Source organism: Rutilus rutilus (genome assembly GCF_951802725.1).
Source record: "Rutilus rutilus genome assembly, chromosome: 5".
Taxonomy (NCBI): domain Eukaryota; kingdom Metazoa; phylum Chordata; class Actinopteri; order Cypriniformes; family Leuciscidae; genus Rutilus; species Rutilus rutilus.
In genome coordinates this window covers 38,460,517-38,480,077 of record NC_140213.1, presented here as the reverse complement: position 1 = coordinate 38,480,077, position 19,561 = coordinate 38,460,517, and the positions used below count along the sequence as shown (strand labels likewise).

The window sequence follows — 19,561 nt, the reverse complement described above, 5'->3', positions numbered from 1 at the left end:
GGTTATTTCAGCGTGTCATTCATTTTCTACAAATCTCTATTCACTCTTTTAGTGGCAATTTTGCCATTCTGCAGCACCCCTCATAAGTGAATTTTGCTAAATGCTCACTGTTCTGTTTACGATTGCGTATTTGCATGTCATTCGTTTTATTTATCTTTTTATCATGCTCATTGCACTTTATTACTCAAGCTAATAAATTCAGCGACAAATGCGGAAATATTGTAGAGCAGATTTATCAGTGTAATGTTTTAATTGCAGTGGGTAATAAAGGGTAAATGTTTCCTTTTGTTCTTTAAGCACAAAAAATTTGTATGTCTGCTGCATATTTGCAATTAATTTTTTAAACGTCCATTTGAAGGGCCACTATCCTCTGAGAAAAATATTATAATGATTTTGTAATTATCAGAACGCAATTATCAGTGGCTTCACATAACGTTTTGCGTTTGGCTTTATTTATAGGAGTCATAGGAGTTTAAATGCTATTTTGCTTCTCTAGGGAGCTGTTTTTAGTATAATGCATCCTTTAATTTTCCCCCTGTCAAGCCCGGGTCTATGGTGAGCCCCCCCTCTATTTACCCTATTTACTGTGTGCACATTGTTTAATTATTGATTCTGTAAGGAGCCTCTTCTAATGCAAGGGAAAGAATACAAGAACCCATGTGGCCCTATAGAGGAACAGCCACAGAGATAAGTGTGAAAACAGACCTAGAGGCAGTGTGAAGAAAGACTGTGTGATTCTTTGCAGTTTGTTTGGGAGGCCCAAACCCAGAGGGGTGTTTCAGCCTGGGCGAGCCTATCAGCTATTCAGAGAAGATGGGTTAAAGACATGCGGATCTCACTCTATTCAACGGCTGGGTGGACCCGTACACGCAACACTTTACACATTACAAACATGCACGTTCTGCCAGTGCATGGGTCATTAGACACGAGGGAGCATTATACTAATAAGCATCAAACAGATAGACAGATTGTCTCCTACTTATTTTATTCAATGCATGTGGGATTACGTGTTGTACCATGTTATTTTATTAGATATTGAATGTTACGACACTTTCTGTATTCCCCTTTGGTTAATGTTGCGTTTGGGAAGTAATCCGCAAATATGTCCATATAATAACAGGCTTTATTTTCAAACCCATTCAAAATGTCCATTTACCTGATATCATCACTTTATATTTGTATTTTATATTTGTATGTCTAACATCTGATGAATATGAAAGTTATATCAGATGGCTTACGAAAACACACACACACACACACACACAACACACACACACACACACACACACACACACACACACACACACACACACACACACACACACACACACAAGAAAATATTTGAAGAATGTTTCACTTGTTTTTGTCCATATAATGAAAGTCAATGGGGTCCAAAACAACATTGGACCCAACTGTATGTCATTGGACAAAAAACAGTGAGACATTTTTCAAAATATCTACTTTTTTGTTTCACAGAACAAAGACAGGTTTGTAATGACATGAAAATGTATAGATTATGGCAGAGTGCTCATTTTCAAGTGAAATATCCCTTTAAGGAAAGCTTTGAAAAAGCCCCATATCCCTCTTAGGAGGTATGCTGTTGAATATGCTTGCAACTGCAATGTCGCTCTTTCTAATGTAGAGATCAAACAGCAATCAAAGCACACAGGAGACATTTATTTTATTTATATAGTTTCAAATAGCTCATCTTTATGTGGAAGCCAAGCAAGGCCCGAATCCTCTCTCACAGTACAGTTCGCAGTTTAAGTCCAAATAAAGAATGGCAAAAATTATTCCCTCTCGCTTTCCTTCCCTCCCCGCTGTTTGTGTGAAGTGCATTGGCAAATTCTCAGAGCGCGCCTGCTCTTTCGCGGGGAACGAAGGCCGTTTCCTTACACTTTTTGCCGCACCATTGTGTGCTTTATGGCTTGTGTCGGGGGTGAAATCACTGCGCAGCGATTGACCCTGGCTCTTCTGGTACTTGAATATGATGATGGCTGTTTCATGACTTGAATATCAACAGCATTGTATCTCCACATCTTGAAACTTCTTCAGTGATGTCAGTGGTGACACATGTTTTGAATATTATAAATGGACTTGAAAAGGATAAAGACTTAATGGAGATTGAAAATAATTCATCCTTACCATCTTCTAGAGCATAGCTTGTACTTCTCAAGGTTGTAAAACAGGACCTATTGACTTATTATATGCGCTTAATATAAAAAGGATTTGTCATTAAATAGTTTCCCACCAAAATTATTCTTTATCCTTTTATGCTGTGCTTAAGTAAAAACTGTTTTCTATATATCTCATTGCAGTTGTAAGCACATAAATTATGTACTTAATGTGATTGTGGAAGTGGAAGTGCTCTGTTCATTCTTCTCAGTTTTGAGAGGTCCTTGAGGTGAAATTATTTCTCTTACTAACCAACAGGTTTTAAGAGGCACTCCTGGAAAGTCAAACATTGCAATTAACAACATAATTAAGTGTCAAAGCCATTATGGTGTTTTCTAGTTACAGAAACAAGGGCTGTATTGATCAGAAACAGACCCTGATTGATCTCTTGATCGATTGGCTTGCATAGGTATTTATCTGCCAGCATGTGTCAGTTCTTATTGGGGACAGGTGCAGTTACTATTGCCTTCAGTTAAAGCTATTAGACTACTGTGATGCCGTGGCAATGGGCTGTCAATCAGAGTCCCCCACCCCCATACACAACCACCTTCTGTGCTTTTGTAAGGCATGTCAAATTAAGACACACTTCAGTAGTTACTGCTTCATCAGGGGTATCGACATTATGTAGTGCTATATGTTGTTGTTTTTTTACATCAGACCCAGACACCATGGTCAGAAATTGCTTAATGACGTAAAGGTTGAGATATTAAGTTTTATTTAGGTCGCTCTTTGGAGCTTAGAGGATTTTCGGTATGACCGACTGTGCTTTTATCTTTTATTTTTGGTGCAGGAGCCGGTGATGATCAAGTTCTTAGAGGAAGTTCCTCATCTTCTGGCGTCATATGCCCGGCCGGCCAACACGTCCTGCTATACCACATGGAACTGTTTCTTAGAACACTTCCTCAGGGAAGGTAAGTTTGCAAAGTACCTCTAACCTGTCAGATCTTCCTTGAGAAGCTTTCTCTTTTTCTTTATACACTCTTACATTCCAACACCTTTTTTGGTTAATTACATTCATCATTCGGGTATTTAAAGTGCACTTGTGAACACATTACTCATACTATTTATACTACAAAATGGCCATAGCATAGTGCAAATTGGGGACGCACCTTTAGTGTGAAGAACATTTTAATAACCTTTTTTCCGCTATAAAGAACCTTTTGTGCCACGGAACGTTTCCACTGATGTGGTTCCATGAAGAACCTTTATTTTTAAGAGTGTATCCATCTCCTTCCTCAGGTGGAGTGATAGAAGCCTTCCCTCCTTCGGATAGTGTGACATGTCTGACGGTGGATCTTCTGGTGGAGCCGGGTGGAGATGTGCACATGCTGTCCTGTGGAGATCAACTGCGTGGGCCCAGTGGGTTGGAAGTGGTGGGCTGCACTGTACCCCAGTCCTCCATCTGCCCTGACGTCCTGCACACTATCTGCAATAGTATAGGTCAGGCCTGTCAGCAGCGCTTCATCATGGGACACCTCTCCGTAGATCTAGTCACCTTTCTGGATCCCAACGACCTGGAACAGCAGGTTAGAGAACCTTTAAAACACTTCTCAATATAAACCACTTTATATTTACACTACCGTTCAAAAATTTGGGCTCAGTAAGATTTAGAGTAAGAATACTTTTATTCAGCAAGGATGCATTTTTTTTTTTTTACATTGCATTGTAAAATTTATAGATATTTATAGAAATTTCTTTTTTTTTTTAAATATTTTATACTTTACAGATATTAAGTATTATAGTCACATTAATGTACAATTGAGTATGAATATAGATAAGATTTAGGTTAAATTTATAGGTATGACATTTCCATTCATAGCACAGTAGGCCTTTGAAACTATTATACAATATTTAACATTTCCACATTTCTCAGGCACTTTTATCCAAAGCAGCTTGGGATACATTTTTATTAGTAGAGTTTTCTGGAATCAAACCCACAACCTTGGTATTGCTAGCGGCATGCTCTACCGTTTGAGATACAGGAACAATGGAAGCACTCAGCTCTATCTATCTTTCATCAAACAAGCTTGCTCAGAAACAAATTGACCCTTAAATGTCAGTGGTGTGTTTTACAGCTCTATGAAAACAGAACCTGCCATGTTAAGAAGCTGTTGAAAATGATATGGGATCTGACATGTGGCACTGTTCTGTCAGAGCCCGTAACACCGTTCTCACCTTAGAATATAGATAGTGTGAGGGTTCAATCTACTGGCCCGGGGCTCTTATTCAGATGTTATAAGATCACTCCTAGGTTCCCCTTAGGAGCTGTACAGATGAGACAATGAAGGGTGGCTAATGTGCCAAAAGGCTATCTAATAAACTGTCAGGTCTTATTGTGTCAATAAACTAATTCGCCTTTTAAGGCCTTGCCCCCTGACCTTAAAACACCCCAGCTATGTACTGGTGTCAGACAGGAGGTCAGGCTGGGGTGTCTTTTCCTCAGACGTTGAGGTTCTTGGTCACTGTCGAAGACCGATTGAACAATGTGGTGTTTTCTCTAGCACAATAAATAGAAATGTAACATTTTGGCTTGGTTATTTGCAAGATTCTCCCCTTCTTTTTTCAATATCTGCAAAAAATACAGTAGGACACTACACTGAGTTGATTTTACGGACTATGTACTTTAAAAATGAATATGTGCAGTTATCTAAATAGCTTTTTATACCTGCATAAGCTAATGTAGTAAGGTTGTAAACAGTTCATTTAGATGTTAATTTAGCACTCATTTTTAAGGTTACCTAAATAAACATTTTTTACAATGCTGAGACACCCCTAACAGTAGGAGGCTAACTAGCATTCCTTGCGTTTCAGACCGTGCACGGTTTGCTTTGCATCTCTGCCAAATGACATGACAACTGAAAAATCTCTGTGGGGGAAAAGGGAGGGGATACATTAAAATAAATGTAAGTCTAATGTGGAAAAAATGAAATGGATTTGACCTCACTGACCTTACTGTGTTAGATATTGAGTTAGTCATTTTTCAAAACTTGTGTTTCTAAATCTAGGTCTGTTTATTAAGTCATGGGATGTTAATATCCCCTGTGGAAATGTTATACATAGTGCAAATGATTAGTGAGCAAAGGAGTGATTATATAACTAGGCAACATGATGCATAATTAATTAGAGTACTGTGATTTTTATCAATGATTCTTGCTGGCAGGCCTAAGATGGAAATGTGTCTTGTCACATTGTTCTTTGAGCGATCCAATTTCCACTGCCACTAGAGGGTGGCAGAACACGCTCACATTGAATTCACTATATCGATCACTATTTCAAAAAGATAACCAATTCACAGTTGTTCTTAATGTTGAAGGGCCTGTCTGGAGATGGACAGACGTTTTGGTGTGAGCCAAATCCTAGTGTTCTAATCACTCATGTATGTGCTTGAAATTTTTGAGCTCAGAAAAATAGCTTATGACATTTACTTAACACAGTGAAAGCCTGGAGCCCCCTTTGAGTCAGTGGTTGATTTTTACAGCTTCTTATGCACATACTATTTATCACTCTGAAAGGGTTGGTCTAGTATGAAATGCTATAGAACAGATATATTTTCAAATGAATGTCATATACTGCTGTTTTAATCATCGACTCAGTTGGCATGCTGTGATTTTAAAACAGATGATTGACTTCGGAAGGCAGAGAACAGCAGATTTTTTAGATAAATTACTCATGGAGGTGGAATATACTTTTCAACAAAAAATCTCACACTTGAATCTCATATACACTCCCGATAGAATGCCATTTAGTCCTGCAAATGAAAGTAATTCCTTCATTCTTCTGATTGAATAGCACCGGGATTCTCATATTGTGAATTCACAGAGGCACGGGATGAATTTTATTCAGCGTGTCTTACTGAGAATAAACTGCACACACAATTAAAACTGACAAAAGGAATTCAGGCGGATAAATCCAAACATCACTGTCCGATCTCTCCTGGCACAGAGGCAGACAGATCTGCCAGACTAGTGCTAACCTGTCTCTATTTAAACATCAATTTACATTTAAACCTGTTGCTAAAAGCAGTCTGTATTTTTTGTATGTGTGGGGGAGAGGTGGGTCGCATGTGTTTGCCCTTGCAGGCTTGCCTCACATTGTGTGCGGAGGGAGGCTCAGCTGCAAGATTGCAGTTTTTAATGAAAGTGAAGGGGCTATAGAAGACAGGTACAATCTGGGCGTATATATCAAGCGCCTTTGTTGAGGTTGACAATGAAGCAGGCTTGGCTGATTCTACAGACTGGCTAAATGGTCCCACCTATCCCACAAGCACAGGTATTAAGTATGACTACTGGATGAATTCAGCTCTATACTGAGTCCTGAGTCCAGTTTTCAAAGGTCATTGCTTTACTTGATTCCTTTATAAGGGCTTATTTCGGACAGGGAGTTGTGCTTGGTTTTTAAAGAGCTTTAAAATTGTGACATTTTGAATTAACTACTTCCGCAAGCAAAAAAATTAACTGTGATGAAATATTTCTTCTTCAAATATTTCTTTCTTTTTAGTAGTTGTTATTATATACTGAAATTAATTTGTGCTTGCAATTGAATTAAAGCCGGTGTAAGATGATGATTCAGTGCACTTTATATTTCTGCATGTGAACGTTGAGCACAATACTGTGATCAGAAAGTGATTTCAGCAGCCGGGCCACCATTTGCATTTGCTGGCAGCAGCGTTTAGGTTGACAAATAGGGACGACAGGAGAGTCAGCCAACTGCCACTTAGTTATTAACAACTCCTTCAGTGGTGATTTATTTGCCACTTTTTGAAGAGAGGGCATAGCTATTAGATTATTATCAGGGAAAATTAGCCCTGTTTAAGCATAAGGCCACGACTGGGCCTGACCCCTTAATATCCTTATAATGATGCCATTAACCATACAGATGTGAAGAGTCTCCAGTTGGGCTTTAGACACAGTATGTAACTCTCTCTCTCTCTCTCTCTCTCTCTCTCTCTCTCTCTCATACACACTGTTGAATCTGAGCTCAGTGTTTTCCCCCTGCAAATACAGTTATTCATCTGTCTGTTTGTTTAGAATTTTTTTGTCATTGTCTACTGGTTGTTTGAAAATAAGCGAATAGTTACATTGATTTATGTGTTGGATCTCCTGACTTGTCTGTGTATGCTGGTTTGTACTGTATTTAGGTATGGGCTATTGATCTTGACCTGGGCTACAGTAACCAGCTGGCTATGACCCAGCTGATGCTCATGATGACGAGGGGGACGCTGGACTGCCGCACCAGTAAACTAGAGGTTTCTCCTATAGTCAGAGATGTGAAGTCTTCCGTACGCCATGCTGGAGTAAAGGTCAAAGCTGTAAGAATCTCTAATTTCAAGTAAAGTGTTCACTCTCTCTATTGGCATTAAGAAGATTTGAAATATGGTATAAAAACATTTGTCAGATATTCAAGACTTTATTTTGGAATAGTTTGGTAATAACCTCATAGAGATGATCAAAAATGAAAAATTCTGTTATTTACTCACCCTTATGTTGTTCTAAACCTACTCTACCATTCAAAAGTTCGGGGTCGGTACATTTTTTGAAAGAAGATTCTTATGTTCACCAAAGCTGCATTACTCCAAATCTTTAGTGTCACATGATACTTCAGGAATCATTCTAATATGCTGATTTCGTGCTCAAGAAACATACATTTCTTATTATTTTGTACAGTTTTGCTATTCGATGAATAGAAAGTTCAAAAGAACAGCATTTATTTGAAATTATTTAATTTTGTAACAATATAAAGGTCATTACTGCCACTTTTGATCGATTTAATGCATCATTGCTGAATAAAAGTATTAATTTCTTACCAATTTTTTTTTTTTTTTTTTTTTTTTTTAATGGTGGTACAGGTGACTTTCTTTCTTTCACAAGTTTTAATGATGCTATTCTCATCCATACAATAAAAGTGGACGGAAACTGTGGGCTGTCAAAAACGCATCATAAAAGCAGTGTATGCAACTTGTGTCTTTTATTCCAAATCTTCTTCAGCCGTATGATAGTGTGAGGAAAAGACTGAAATTGAAGTCATTATTCACTGAAAGTTTTGTCTTGACAGCCGTGGTCACCATTCACTTTCATTAGATGGAAAAGGGCAGCTTGTACATCCTGCTATAAATAACAATCATTTTATTTTCACAGTAGAAAGAAAGTCCTATGGGCCATGAGGGTCAGTAAATGATGACAGAATTTCCATTTTTTTCGGTGAACTATCACTTTAAAGGTTAATGCTCTGAACACTTTGGGATGCTTTTAGCTCTTTAAAGCACAAGAATGCCATTATCCAGAATGTGTTCCTTGAGACTGGACCAAAGAGCAATAAGAGTCCTCTGCTGGATATTATCCCGATAAATCAGTGCATCCATAAAGATTGATCCAGCTAAGCTTTGTTGTTTTATTTTGGTTAAATACAACTAAACGCTGTAATTACGCTTCCGACCTGATTGGTGTTTAGAAGAAGCTGAATTCATTATCATTTTGATAGATGAGTCTAAATAATCAGCCCATAAATAATGCATACCATATTCATTATGCATGTGTATGCATGCCTGAGCACCTCATCAACCTGATGCCAGCCCCTAAACAATAGAGTTCCTTTATTAGCGGCAAACCGGAGTTTACGCTTGTTAATTTGCGACTTGTATTATTTTATCAAACATTCATTTAGTTTGCATGCCCTCATATCGCCCGGCTCCCGCCTGCCTGTCTTAATGGCTCCGGCTTTGGCCATCATTTAGGCCTAGAATATTACAAACACAATTAAAACCCTGCAGGAAAAGCTTTTTATTGTTGTTTGAGGATAGTGTGCCTGACAGCTGAAAACAGAGTTCCATAAAAGGGAATTACTCATGCCCCGCGCACGGTGCAAGGGCTTTACCCTCCGCTTCATATCTGTCACTGAGAATGTGCCTCATGCCCGCTACGAGTCCTGCGAGTCCTGCCACTCTTAACTAATCCGCTCCTGTGGCGTTCTTTTAGACACATCTTTTATCTGCCGTGTCTGTGAGCATCGTTGGGTTTTATAGGAAACCTTTCTGTTTTCTGCAGCCGTGTAACCTAATAACACCGGACTCGGTCTCCCCAGTGCCCTATTTGACTGTGAGACTAAAGCTCCTTTCTCCATGTGGGCTTTCGAAACTCTTCTATTTGTTTCTAGCGTGGCGGTTATTGCCGTACCCGAGAGGTCGATATATCATTTAGATGCACTGGTCAAATTTTTAGCAACAGAATCACATGTCATTTCTTGCCTAACTCTCTGTGTGTATGTGCTCTTCCCAGCAAACCTCCGTGACCAGTCGCTTTGCAGTGATGTGCACCCGACTTCTCCACACCAATCTTTCTTTGGTATATTACAGCACATTTTTTCTGATGTGCAAAGCTCAGGGCATAGGCTATGACGTCAAGGTAAAACCTCTGCTTGCGTCCCAATAACACAACTGGAGTTCTTTGATCGCAGAGCAAGTGTTTTTATATACTTCTGCTAATGTTTCAGGCAAGGCAAGGCACTGTGTTCGCCCCCCATGACAGCAGAGATAGAAGGAGTCTTGGCATGCTGTGAGTTCCCACATGAAGCAGGCAGACGCATTACCCTTGTCTTTCTCCAGCTTTGATTTCCCTTCTTCTGTCCCCATTACCATTAGAGATATATCTAGACCTTGAGCACACTCCCAAGAGCAGATTAAACATTATGTAGTGAATACCTCAACCTGAAATGTGTCAGAGTGCAAAATACTGGCAAGTCGAATTAAAGGCATTCATCACATAAATCCTATACCTATCACATCGAAGCCCTGCTTTCCTTCCTCATTTCTCCCTAAAGAATAGCACACTCTTTAAGGCTGAGAGTTCTCATTAAGCTCCTTACAGCCCCACAGCCAAACAAGGTGATTGTTTTTTTGTTTTTCTCTGATGATGGTTCTGGGGGATCATTAGTAAGCTCGTTTGTTTCTGTGTGTCGTTAACAGAACAATCTCGGAGAATCTCCAGGGAGCGCTGCTGACCTTTGCTCGCAACCTGTCAGTCATTCATCAGGAAATATCAGCTCCAAATATGCAAGGAGCAAACAATTTTAAGGTATGCGGATGTATTTAAAAGTCCTTATGCTATATTCTCTGCTTCACTTTAGTCATCAAAAAACACTATATATGTTTCACGTTCAAGTCATGTATCTACAAACTAGGACGGAAATCACAAGGATTTTTGATAGTTTCACCATATTAAAAATAATGGTTTTAGAGACTTTACAAAGACAAAGAATGAACTGACAAACAAATAATTAACAAAAACATATCCACAACGCAGCAGTACGTATCAGTCACTCAGTAGAGGAGTCCACTACTCCACTATTTGCTTTAAAAAAAAATGTAATGTAATGCTAGTAATAATAAACTTCATGCTTCACATTATTAATTTGGGAGTCAAATTGAGTTATGACACTACAATTGTTGTCAGCATATTACCTTTGGCAAATGATGAGTATACTGGGCCATACAAGTGTAGTGAAAAACAGGTTAACAGTTTGCACAAAATCTTGTCCAAGTATGTTATTCAAAAAAAAAAAAAAAAAAATTGTATTATAACTAAACTAAAGTTTATTATTAAACTATCATTATACCAAAGACTTTTTGTGGTAAAGAGAAGTGAACTTATTAAAGCAACTGAGCTTTTGGTCAATCTCAGATGAGAAATATGAGCATTTATTTTTGATAGAGCACGCCAATTGCCTGTCATATTAACATCTTATACAATACACAAGTTATTCATTTATTAAAGTCAAGGCTTTACCTCTGGCCACAATCTGCAGCTGAAGTCATACAAATGTAGAACACTGCGGACTTTGTCAGACACTGTGAGTGAATTGGAGATTCTTTGACACTTGCTGAATTACTGCATTCAACACACTGTTACTTAATTTGATAGAGGAATTCTTATTCACTGTTCATTGGTTAGAGGTTAAGATCTGTAGTCAGACATGTACTGAATGTATGCTATTGTTTGCTTTTATTAGGACCTTATCAAGGACATCGAGGAGATCCTGGGCATGACCATACAAAACCAAACCACATCTCAAGAAGAAAAGGAGATTCCTGCAGTCGGGAGCGAACAGTTATCACCTCATAAACCTCACAGATCAACCCCAAATAAATCAACATAGGCTAGTTATACCTTATCATCAATAGCATTTGCACATTCAGTTATAATTGATGTCAACAAACATTTCTATAGAACTTAGTTATAGCTATAATACATACATTAACATTTCGTCCATGACCTTTTTAGGTCACATTTTTATAGTGATCTAAAATGTTGTGCAATTTTTTATTTTATTTTTGTAAAGATTAACAATGCGAACAGGATGTGCCATTCATGACATTTTCCTAGCTCATCATATAGGTTGAGACTACAACTGGGGAAAAGTTTCTTAATTCATTCCGCCCTGAATTATGTTCCAGGAACACAAAACATAACTATGCATTCAATCTTCTTTAAAATTATAATCACTCAAAATTAAGCAGTTTTTGCTAGTTTTTTTTAAATAGGTACTATATATTATAAATGTACATCTATATTGTACATCTACTGTTAGAATGTATTGTATAACTAATGCTATATTACTGTATTGTATTTTATGTGTAATTCCAATTATGAATGGAAGTATAAGTGCGCATGAGAATAAAGATCCATGATACTGTTCATACTGCAGTGTCTATGCCAGAGCAAATAGGAACAAAAAAAAGCGCTTGGTTGTTTCTTCCCGGAGAAGATATTTATCGTACCACTGAAGGTTATATTGAACGCAAATCTGCGAAAAACTAACACATTAATCGTACTTTCGTCCAGGTAATAATGTAAATATTTGTCAGACGAGTTTTAAAGCCGCTCCGGTACGTTGTGTAACCTTTACTGACAGCCGAAACGGGACAAGGATTCAAGATCACAGAATGTTTAGGCGACAATTTTGTACTGACTAAAAGTCACAAAGCTGCTGTTTGTTGGAGTTTGATGCTCTTTATTTCTCGTGGCTTTGTAAACGGTCACGTTGCTTAATTTATTTTTCATGACGAAATAATGACGTGACGCACCGACAGAAGCTCTTGAAATATTAGACTTGAGGGTTTACTCAGAAATGACAGAAATTCTGCGGAGAATCCACAGCTGCTTTCTAAAAGTGGTGTTGTTCCCCAGCACCTTTGGGAATAAAGCGCTTCGTCCTGCCGCCTCTGAAGTATTAACATGTCACCTCACACAGCGCGCGCTCCCGCCCTGGACTTCGTTCTGCGTGCGCTACCGCGACGTCATCAACGACCAGTTCGGTCTGTCCAACTTCAACTGGCAGGTGCAGGGAGCGAACTACCACATCCTTAGAACTGGTGCTTTCCCTTTCATCAAATACCACTGCACCAAAGCTCCTCCACAGAACCTGGAGTTTGAAAATAGTTTTTTTGCTGCATTGAAAGTCGTCAATCTTGGTAAGTTTTAATAGGCTACACGTTTTATCTGATATTTCAAAAAAATAAATAAAAAATAAAATAACTTTAGGCATTTCTAATATGCTTTTCCTCTCTTTCTTTAAGGTATCCCATGTTTGGCATATGGCTTGGGTTCATGGATGGTAGTTGGTGTGACAGAGAAGGTTCAGACATCTGCAGGACCTGTCACCGTTTACTTTGCATACAAGGAGGTGGACGGTGCTCAGTTCTAATATCATATTTGAAAATGACTTGAGTTTCAAAGGCCAATATTTGTCATACAGTAATGTATGCATGTGCCCTGGAATGCACTTTTGCACAAAACAAATAAAATGATAAATTTTAAACTTTGGAGTTTTCTTTTCAGTATAACACACAATCTAAATGTCAGATTGATAACAAAAAATTAATAAAAGCATAAAAAACGTATTTCCCAATTAAAATTATTTAACAATAGTATTTTTATTAATAGTATTGCCTAAACTAGGCAAGATATTTCCCCAAAATTTTGAGTAATAATTGAAGCTATTTAAATAACCAGTTGCATAAATAATCAAAGGGATAAAAAAAACCCAAAAATTCAGAACCACTGTTTAAAAGTTTGACCAGATTATTCAAGAACATCTGTTCTTTCCATGTCTTTTATTATTATTTATCAAATTGGTTATTGTGTTTCTCATCCATTTGGTGCAAGTATGCAAGCTTATTTTGAAATTTGACATTTTTGAGAAGTCTTTTTTTTTTTTTTTATTGATTAAATGATTTGGTCAAACATGGGATTCAGATCATTATGCCACTATCAGGATTATTAGGCATTATTGTGATGCATCTCAATGTATTCTTTGAAGTTTACAAGCTATGCAACTCCTCGTTTTCCCACTTGTTTTCCTCCCTAAAGCTAATGCAGAATTTTAAATACCTTCAGCTCATTTATTTAAAGTCAAATTACAGCCCACGCCCTGCCTGTCATATTGTCAATAGGAAGCAAGAGGGATTGTTTGGAGGACAGGTCTGATAAAATGGTTTTTAATTACAATAGAAGAAGTGTGGCCTTCGTTCAGAGCCCACCCTAACCCCCTCCCCCTGTCATTCTCGGATGCTTTGATTTCTGATAATGTGCTTTGCTGACTCCAGCTCTCTTCTGCAGGATCTTTCGTCACATTACCTCTGAGATCGGCTTTGACAAACTACCGTATTGATCCTCTAGACTTCTCAAAGCTTTCTGCCGGGCACATTAATCAGAGTCCTCGATTTTCTGGCCTTGCCGCCTTCTCTCTTAGTAGCAGCAGCAATGTGATAATATCATGTATTACATGCAAATCAATAGACCTCTTTGGCTCTTGTCTTGCAAATCTTAATTCCGAGTGATTTTGATTAGATTGAGCCATTGTCTGATGACTAAATCTTGTAAGAATAATGGCAGTTTCAAACCATCAGCGCTGTATTGAATTGCCAATAGCCCTTATTAAGAATTTCATCCAATTTAAACACAAATGACGTAAAAGTGTTTCTTTGACTGTGTTACACACCTGCCCCCTCATTCCCAGTGTAGATACAGGCAGACATATATTACATCATCAGTGAGGGGGCTAATTGGCCTTAATGGAAATCATTTAGACACCCAGCGAAATCTGATCAGCACTATTAGCCTGAACGGCTGGCTCTTCCTTTTCATCTTTGAGTGTTGAACTGCTGCATGGGGAATGCTCAGGCAAGCATGTCTTAATTCCTCATTGACTCTTTGACCTTTACCCCGTCGCTGATACTGTAGCAGACCTGGAGGAGGAGTAGAGTGTCACCGCGTGGTGACAGGCCAGGCCTTTGTGGCTTTGACAGGCTGACGCGGGCCCTGAGAAACCCGAGCCGATGTCGCGGTGTTCGTGGCGTTCCTGTTTTTGGTCTGTTCCACGAGTGTGGTGCCAAGCCACAGGAGACGACATTAGTCTGAGCGGGTGCTTATCGCTTACACCTCACCTCGGTCAACGGTCTAGGATAACGGAGCAGCAAATTGGCTACTGTAAAGTAACGGAAAATTTAACGCTGCCATGTTAAGAGATCAGTGCCTTGTTTTAAGGGCCGTGCAATCAAGACTCGTGTTCGTAATTGGAGGTCTAAATTACCCTCTCTTGAATATAAGGTACTAATCAACAAAGGATTAAGCACTTGTATTAACAAGTTCAATTACATGCAAATAGGAGACCCAAGTTGAAATCTTTAAATACAAACACTATTTACATCTTAGGTAACTAATGAAAATGTGAAAGCGGGATATGATTGTGATATAAGGAGGGGAAATTAGAGTTACGTGGTGCATGATCTATTATTTAGCAAGAAAAATCACATTAATTTTTGGATGACATGGAGATGTATGTGTTTGGCAGAAACAATTATTGTATGAATAACCCCTGCAGCTAATTCTGTGAAGGTTATCATTGAGCTCCCAGACCAACTACAGGCTCCTGTGTCTCGCAGGGTTCTCCATCAGCAGGGGAATGTCAGCCGCATCGCAGTTTGTGTCGTCTGTTTTCCAGGTACGCCGTGATCTTCATGTCAGCAGAGGTGCTGAGACAAATAGGTTTGGAATTGAACTTCTGTTGTCATAAGTCATTAAATGATGGTGACAAACCAAGGTAAGCAATTATAGCTCACTGAATCACATTCATGAGGACATCTTCAAGAATGTCAAAAATCTGCCAATGTATTAATTGCATTTGTGTCTCGAGATATTACAGTATTGGCTGCAGTCCAGAATTCTGATTAAATTCATCTTAGCGAGGAATTTATTTATTTTTTATATAGAATAGGATCACTTTTAAGAGTGTAATGTAATTTCATCCCGAATTAAACCATCATGCAAATCTTTTGTAGATGAAAATAATCATATTTATAGCTCTTTTTGCATTATTTAAACACAATTATTTGCACATATGTGCACAAATGCATTTGTATCAAGTTTACAATATATAGTAGAGGACACTGAATGGTGGTAACAATTTTTTCTTTAATATCTCTAACTCAGATTGTTTTTCGTGCCATTTGTGTTCAACTTAAAAATAGTTTTCCCCAGTTAAAGTTGTCTTGAAACATTTAACTTATCTCTAAACTATGTACACTAATGTGAAGTACAGAGTTGTAACTAGGTTGAAGGGGTTGTAACACTATTAGAAAACAATGCATTTAAAGTTTAAAAAAAGGACAAAATAATAATGTGTGTCCCCAAAAGATTGCAATATCCAAAATCCTTGTCCTTTTGGGGAAATTTGGTCCCCATGAAGAAATCAGCTTATAAATTATACTAATGTATAATATACTATATTATAATTAAAAATGTATGTGTGTGTGTGTGTGTTTTACAGTAGGACATGGTTTTGAGTAAACGCTACATATCAAATTAAACCGGAATCGGATTCAGATGACAATATTTTGTCATTTAATATGCATTAACCTGATCAAATTAGAATCAAGAAGTGAAATGTTGCATTTTTTTTTGTCATGTAAATCCTTTATATTTTATATTTGACTGAGCTCAGGATAAAGGTTGTCATTTATGATGGTTATTTCATCCCCGCACTTTCCAAGTATTGTTGTTGTTACAACTGACCCCGCTACAACCATTCCTGGTCTTCCCTATATAGCCTTTGATAGTTAGTAAGTATATTTTAATGGAGATTTCCCTTATTGCATCATGTTAGCATAGCATTATCAGACTGAAAAATGAAAATGGATTTAGTGCAATTGTTAAAGCCTTAGTGATTTCTGTGTATTATAATTGCTGACCTCACACCACTGAGGCTGGAATTACTTGATGCTTTTTTCACATGCTATTGGGTGCTGAGAGTGGTTCTTATAGAGAGGGGAAAAAGCCATTAAAAATCTATTAAAGCAGATCTTTTTACCCAGAGGGGAAAGCCTTCTCATTACTAAGCAGATTGGAAGGGATGACAAGTGGCTGTATATTTCTTTTTTATTTTCCTTTCTTCTTCTTCTTCTTCTTCTTTTTTTTTTTTTGTTGAAAGACCAGCTGAAAGGCAGCCAATCAGTATTGCTTCAGCTACAGGCTGCAGGTGTTTCCAGTGCTGTCAGTCATGCGAGGCACTGACCCTTTCAAGTCTGGATTCAGGCAAGTGATTCACGATTCGCGCGGAACAATTCCTCAAGGCCGTCTCTGAAGCGCTCTTTAGTTCGTGTTCAAATAAATGCAACATTAATTAATGCAGAAGTTCATTAAAAAGTTGTTCATTTGAAGTGCGGATGGAATGCGTGATAAAAACGTGCTTTATGTTAATGGCTCATCATCTGACTGACACATCCGTTTTAATGTATCCCGTCTGAATTCGTGTTTTCTGTTTTGATATTTTCGAACATTTAGCTTAATGCATTGTTTTTGGTTCTCCTTCCAGCTGATTACAACTTCGCTTTTGCTTCTCCCTTGGAGCTTGGAAGATGCCTCGCTCATATTTACTGTTTACAGTGTTGACATTAAGAATAATGGATACTAATGGTGTCTCCATGAATTATTGTGAGAGTTAAATGAACTCTCCATTTTATTATATATTATGCAGTATTTAAAGTTTTGGGTCATTAAAAACCAGACGGCCCCCTCCCCCCCCGCCCCAAGTTTGTCTTTTACCCCCTGCCAGTGTGCAGCGATGCCCTTGTTGCCACAGGCTACATCATATCTGTTCTTCAGAAAAGCATTATTACAATATTCTGAACTAATGCTTTGTTTTTGATTCTGCATTCAGATACTATTGTAGTTTTACTGGAGGAGTCTACGCTAGTCTAAGGAACTTGAGGTGCTACGACTTGTAGTATGAATCATGTAAAGCTTGTTTCTGTGGTCCAGTCTAGCTTTCACTTTCTTGTATTGTTTTTGGTAACACTTTATTTTACAGTGTCCTTGTTACATATGTTACATGTACTTACCCATGGTAATAACAGTAAATTACATGCAACTAACCCTCAACCAAATCTCAATCCTACCCTAACCCTATAGTAAATACATGTGGTTAATTAATATTACTCAGTACTTGAATATATAATTACACTGTAACAACGACACCTTAAAATAAAGTGTAACCTTGTTTTTGTTTTTTTTATGTAGGCTATACTTATTTCACACTGATCCACCTCTCGAATCGCCAAAGTTCTGCTGTTCCAAGGGCACAGTCTCTCCCCCTGGAGGTCAACGGCATCTACCAAAGGTCAAGGTTCAGTTTTATTCAGTCAGTCAGTCATATTTATTTATAGAGCACATTTAAAAACAACAGCTGTTGGCCAAAGTGCTGTACAAAGTGTAAACCGGTATTCTAATGAGTAACATAAAACGCACAAATAAACAATACACTACAATTTATACCACTGGTAGGCCCACCATAAGCAGCAGTAAATAAGTGGGTTTTAGGGAAAGATTTGAAATCAATGTTTGTTGGTGCAGTCTTTATGTAAGATGGCAGATTGTTCCAAAGCTGTGGAGTGGCCACTGAAAAGGCACGATCTCCTTTCAATTTTAAACGTGTCCTTGGAACAGTCAACTGTAGACTACTGGTTGTCCTAAGTTTTCTAAAAGCATTGTGGTGGGATGAAAGGAGATGCAATCACTTTTAAGCAAACAGTAGTGTTTTGAACTCAATATAATGTTTAACTTGAAGCCAATGGAGAGAGAACAATACTGGCAAAATATGTTCGCATTCCTCTTAGAAATGTGTATGTGTGTGTGTCTGCCTTCTATACATCCATATGCATGCATTCTTATAGTTACAGCATGAATTGTGAAATTCCGTGAAATAGCCATCCGCTTTAAATACACTTTTTCAGAGAGCAAGCAGCAAAAAGCAATCTTTTACAAAGGAAAAAACGTGGAGGAAAGAAAGTGAAATAAATCATTCCTGTTATCCACTTTGATACTCGTTCTCTTTTTTTCCCCCCTCAGATGTGATGTTAGATCTCCAATCTTTCTGCAAATGAGCCCTGGCTCTCTGTAATGGCTTTCTGCTTCTCATGGGAAGTGCGAGTCGTACGTTCGACCCAAAAGCTGCTGATTGAAGAGGAAAATGTAATACAGGTGTAAAGCAGACTTGATGGGGGTCTTATGCAAGGGTTATGAATTTTAACCATTTTCATCTACACACTTGTATGTACATACATATCCAATTGGATATGAATGTGCTGGCTGGACTGTTTGCTGCTCCGCAGAGACCGAAGGGTTTCTGCTGGGCTGTCGCTAATTCCAGATGAGAGGATTGCTATTATGCTAAATTAATAGGAATTAAGGAGGATTGAGTTGGTTAAGCAAGCACTTGATTAAGCTTTGCACAGTTCAGCAGCTTCATGAATGAAGTTGACACAGACTGTGACGATACAGGACAAAAGAGCTTGGACAAAGGTGATTGCTTACTTTTTTTTTTTCTTCTTCAATTTGGCCAATTAGACATTATGCAATATTGCTTGTTTGTTTGTTTAATTAGTGATTTTTAATTATTGTTGTATTTTTAGATTATAATAGTGATTATTATTTTATTTATGCCTTGAAAAATTATTTCGTGATCTAAAAATAGGATTTTTTTTTAACTTTGTTTTGGGCTATTTCTGATCAAATTGAAAATGCTGTGTACTTCTCACTTGAGAATGATTGGCTAAAAAAAAGAAAAGAGAAAATTTGTGGCCATTATTTTTCATAGATCCACCAAATGGAGCCATTTAATGATAATCCCAATATTAAAGACCTGAAAAACGAGTGGTATAGATTTAAATTAGTGTGCAAATGCCCTTTTGTGTATATGCAGCATGTGTGCCCTCAGTTTCAATGGAAATGATGCATCTGGCTTCACATCCCTCTAAAAAATGTGAAAGTTACAACCCCCCTGTACGTTTAAAGGGTTAGTTCACCCAAAAATGAATTACTCACCCTCGTGTCGTTCCAAA

The 19,561-nt window shown here is 38.0% G+C and overlaps 2 protein-coding genes across 2 annotated transcripts in view; both read left to right on the top strand.

Moving 5' to 3' along the window:
* iqch (IQ motif containing H) overlaps positions 1–11,420 on the top strand; it is a 24,920-nt gene extending 13,500 nt beyond the window's left edge. Inside the window, exons 11-17 of the mRNA XM_084410001.1 lie at positions 2,966–3,086; positions 3,415–3,701; positions 7,313–7,483; positions 9,447–9,572; positions 9,661–9,722; positions 10,133–10,241; positions 11,176–11,420. Coding sequence (XP_084266127.1) covers positions 2,966–3,086; positions 3,415–3,701; positions 7,313–7,483; positions 9,447–9,572; positions 9,661–9,722; positions 10,133–10,241; positions 11,176–11,322 — 1,023 coding nt within the window. The 3' untranslated portion in view covers positions 11,323–11,420. The remainder of the gene's footprint in view (positions 1–2,965; positions 3,087–3,414; positions 3,702–7,312; positions 7,484–9,446; positions 9,573–9,660; positions 9,723–10,132; positions 10,242–11,175) is intronic.
* A 504-nt stretch (positions 11,421–11,924) lies between these two features.
* Positions 11,925–13,034, top strand: cUnh15orf61 (chromosome Un C15orf61 homolog). The gene is made up of 2 exons (XM_084409949.1): positions 11,925–12,637; positions 12,743–13,034. Exons 1-2 carry the CDS (start codon positions 12,295–12,297, stop codon positions 12,868–12,870), a joined length of 471 nt encoding a protein of 156 aa, XP_084266075.1. The 5' UTR covers positions 11,925–12,294; the 3' UTR covers positions 12,871–13,034.
* Positions 13,035–19,561: the final 6,527 nt, after the last annotated feature.

Excerpts from the sequence above, each read along its gene's own strand:
- cUnh15orf61 (XM_084409949.1), top strand. The coding sequence starts at position 12,295 with ATGACAGAAATTCTGCGGAGAATCCACAGCTGCTTTCTAAAAGTGGTG. Across the intron at positions 12,638-12,742 it reads ATTGAAAGTCGTCAATCTTG|GTATCCCATGTTTGGCATAT; the intron begins GTAAGTTTTAAT and ends TCTTTCTTTAAG.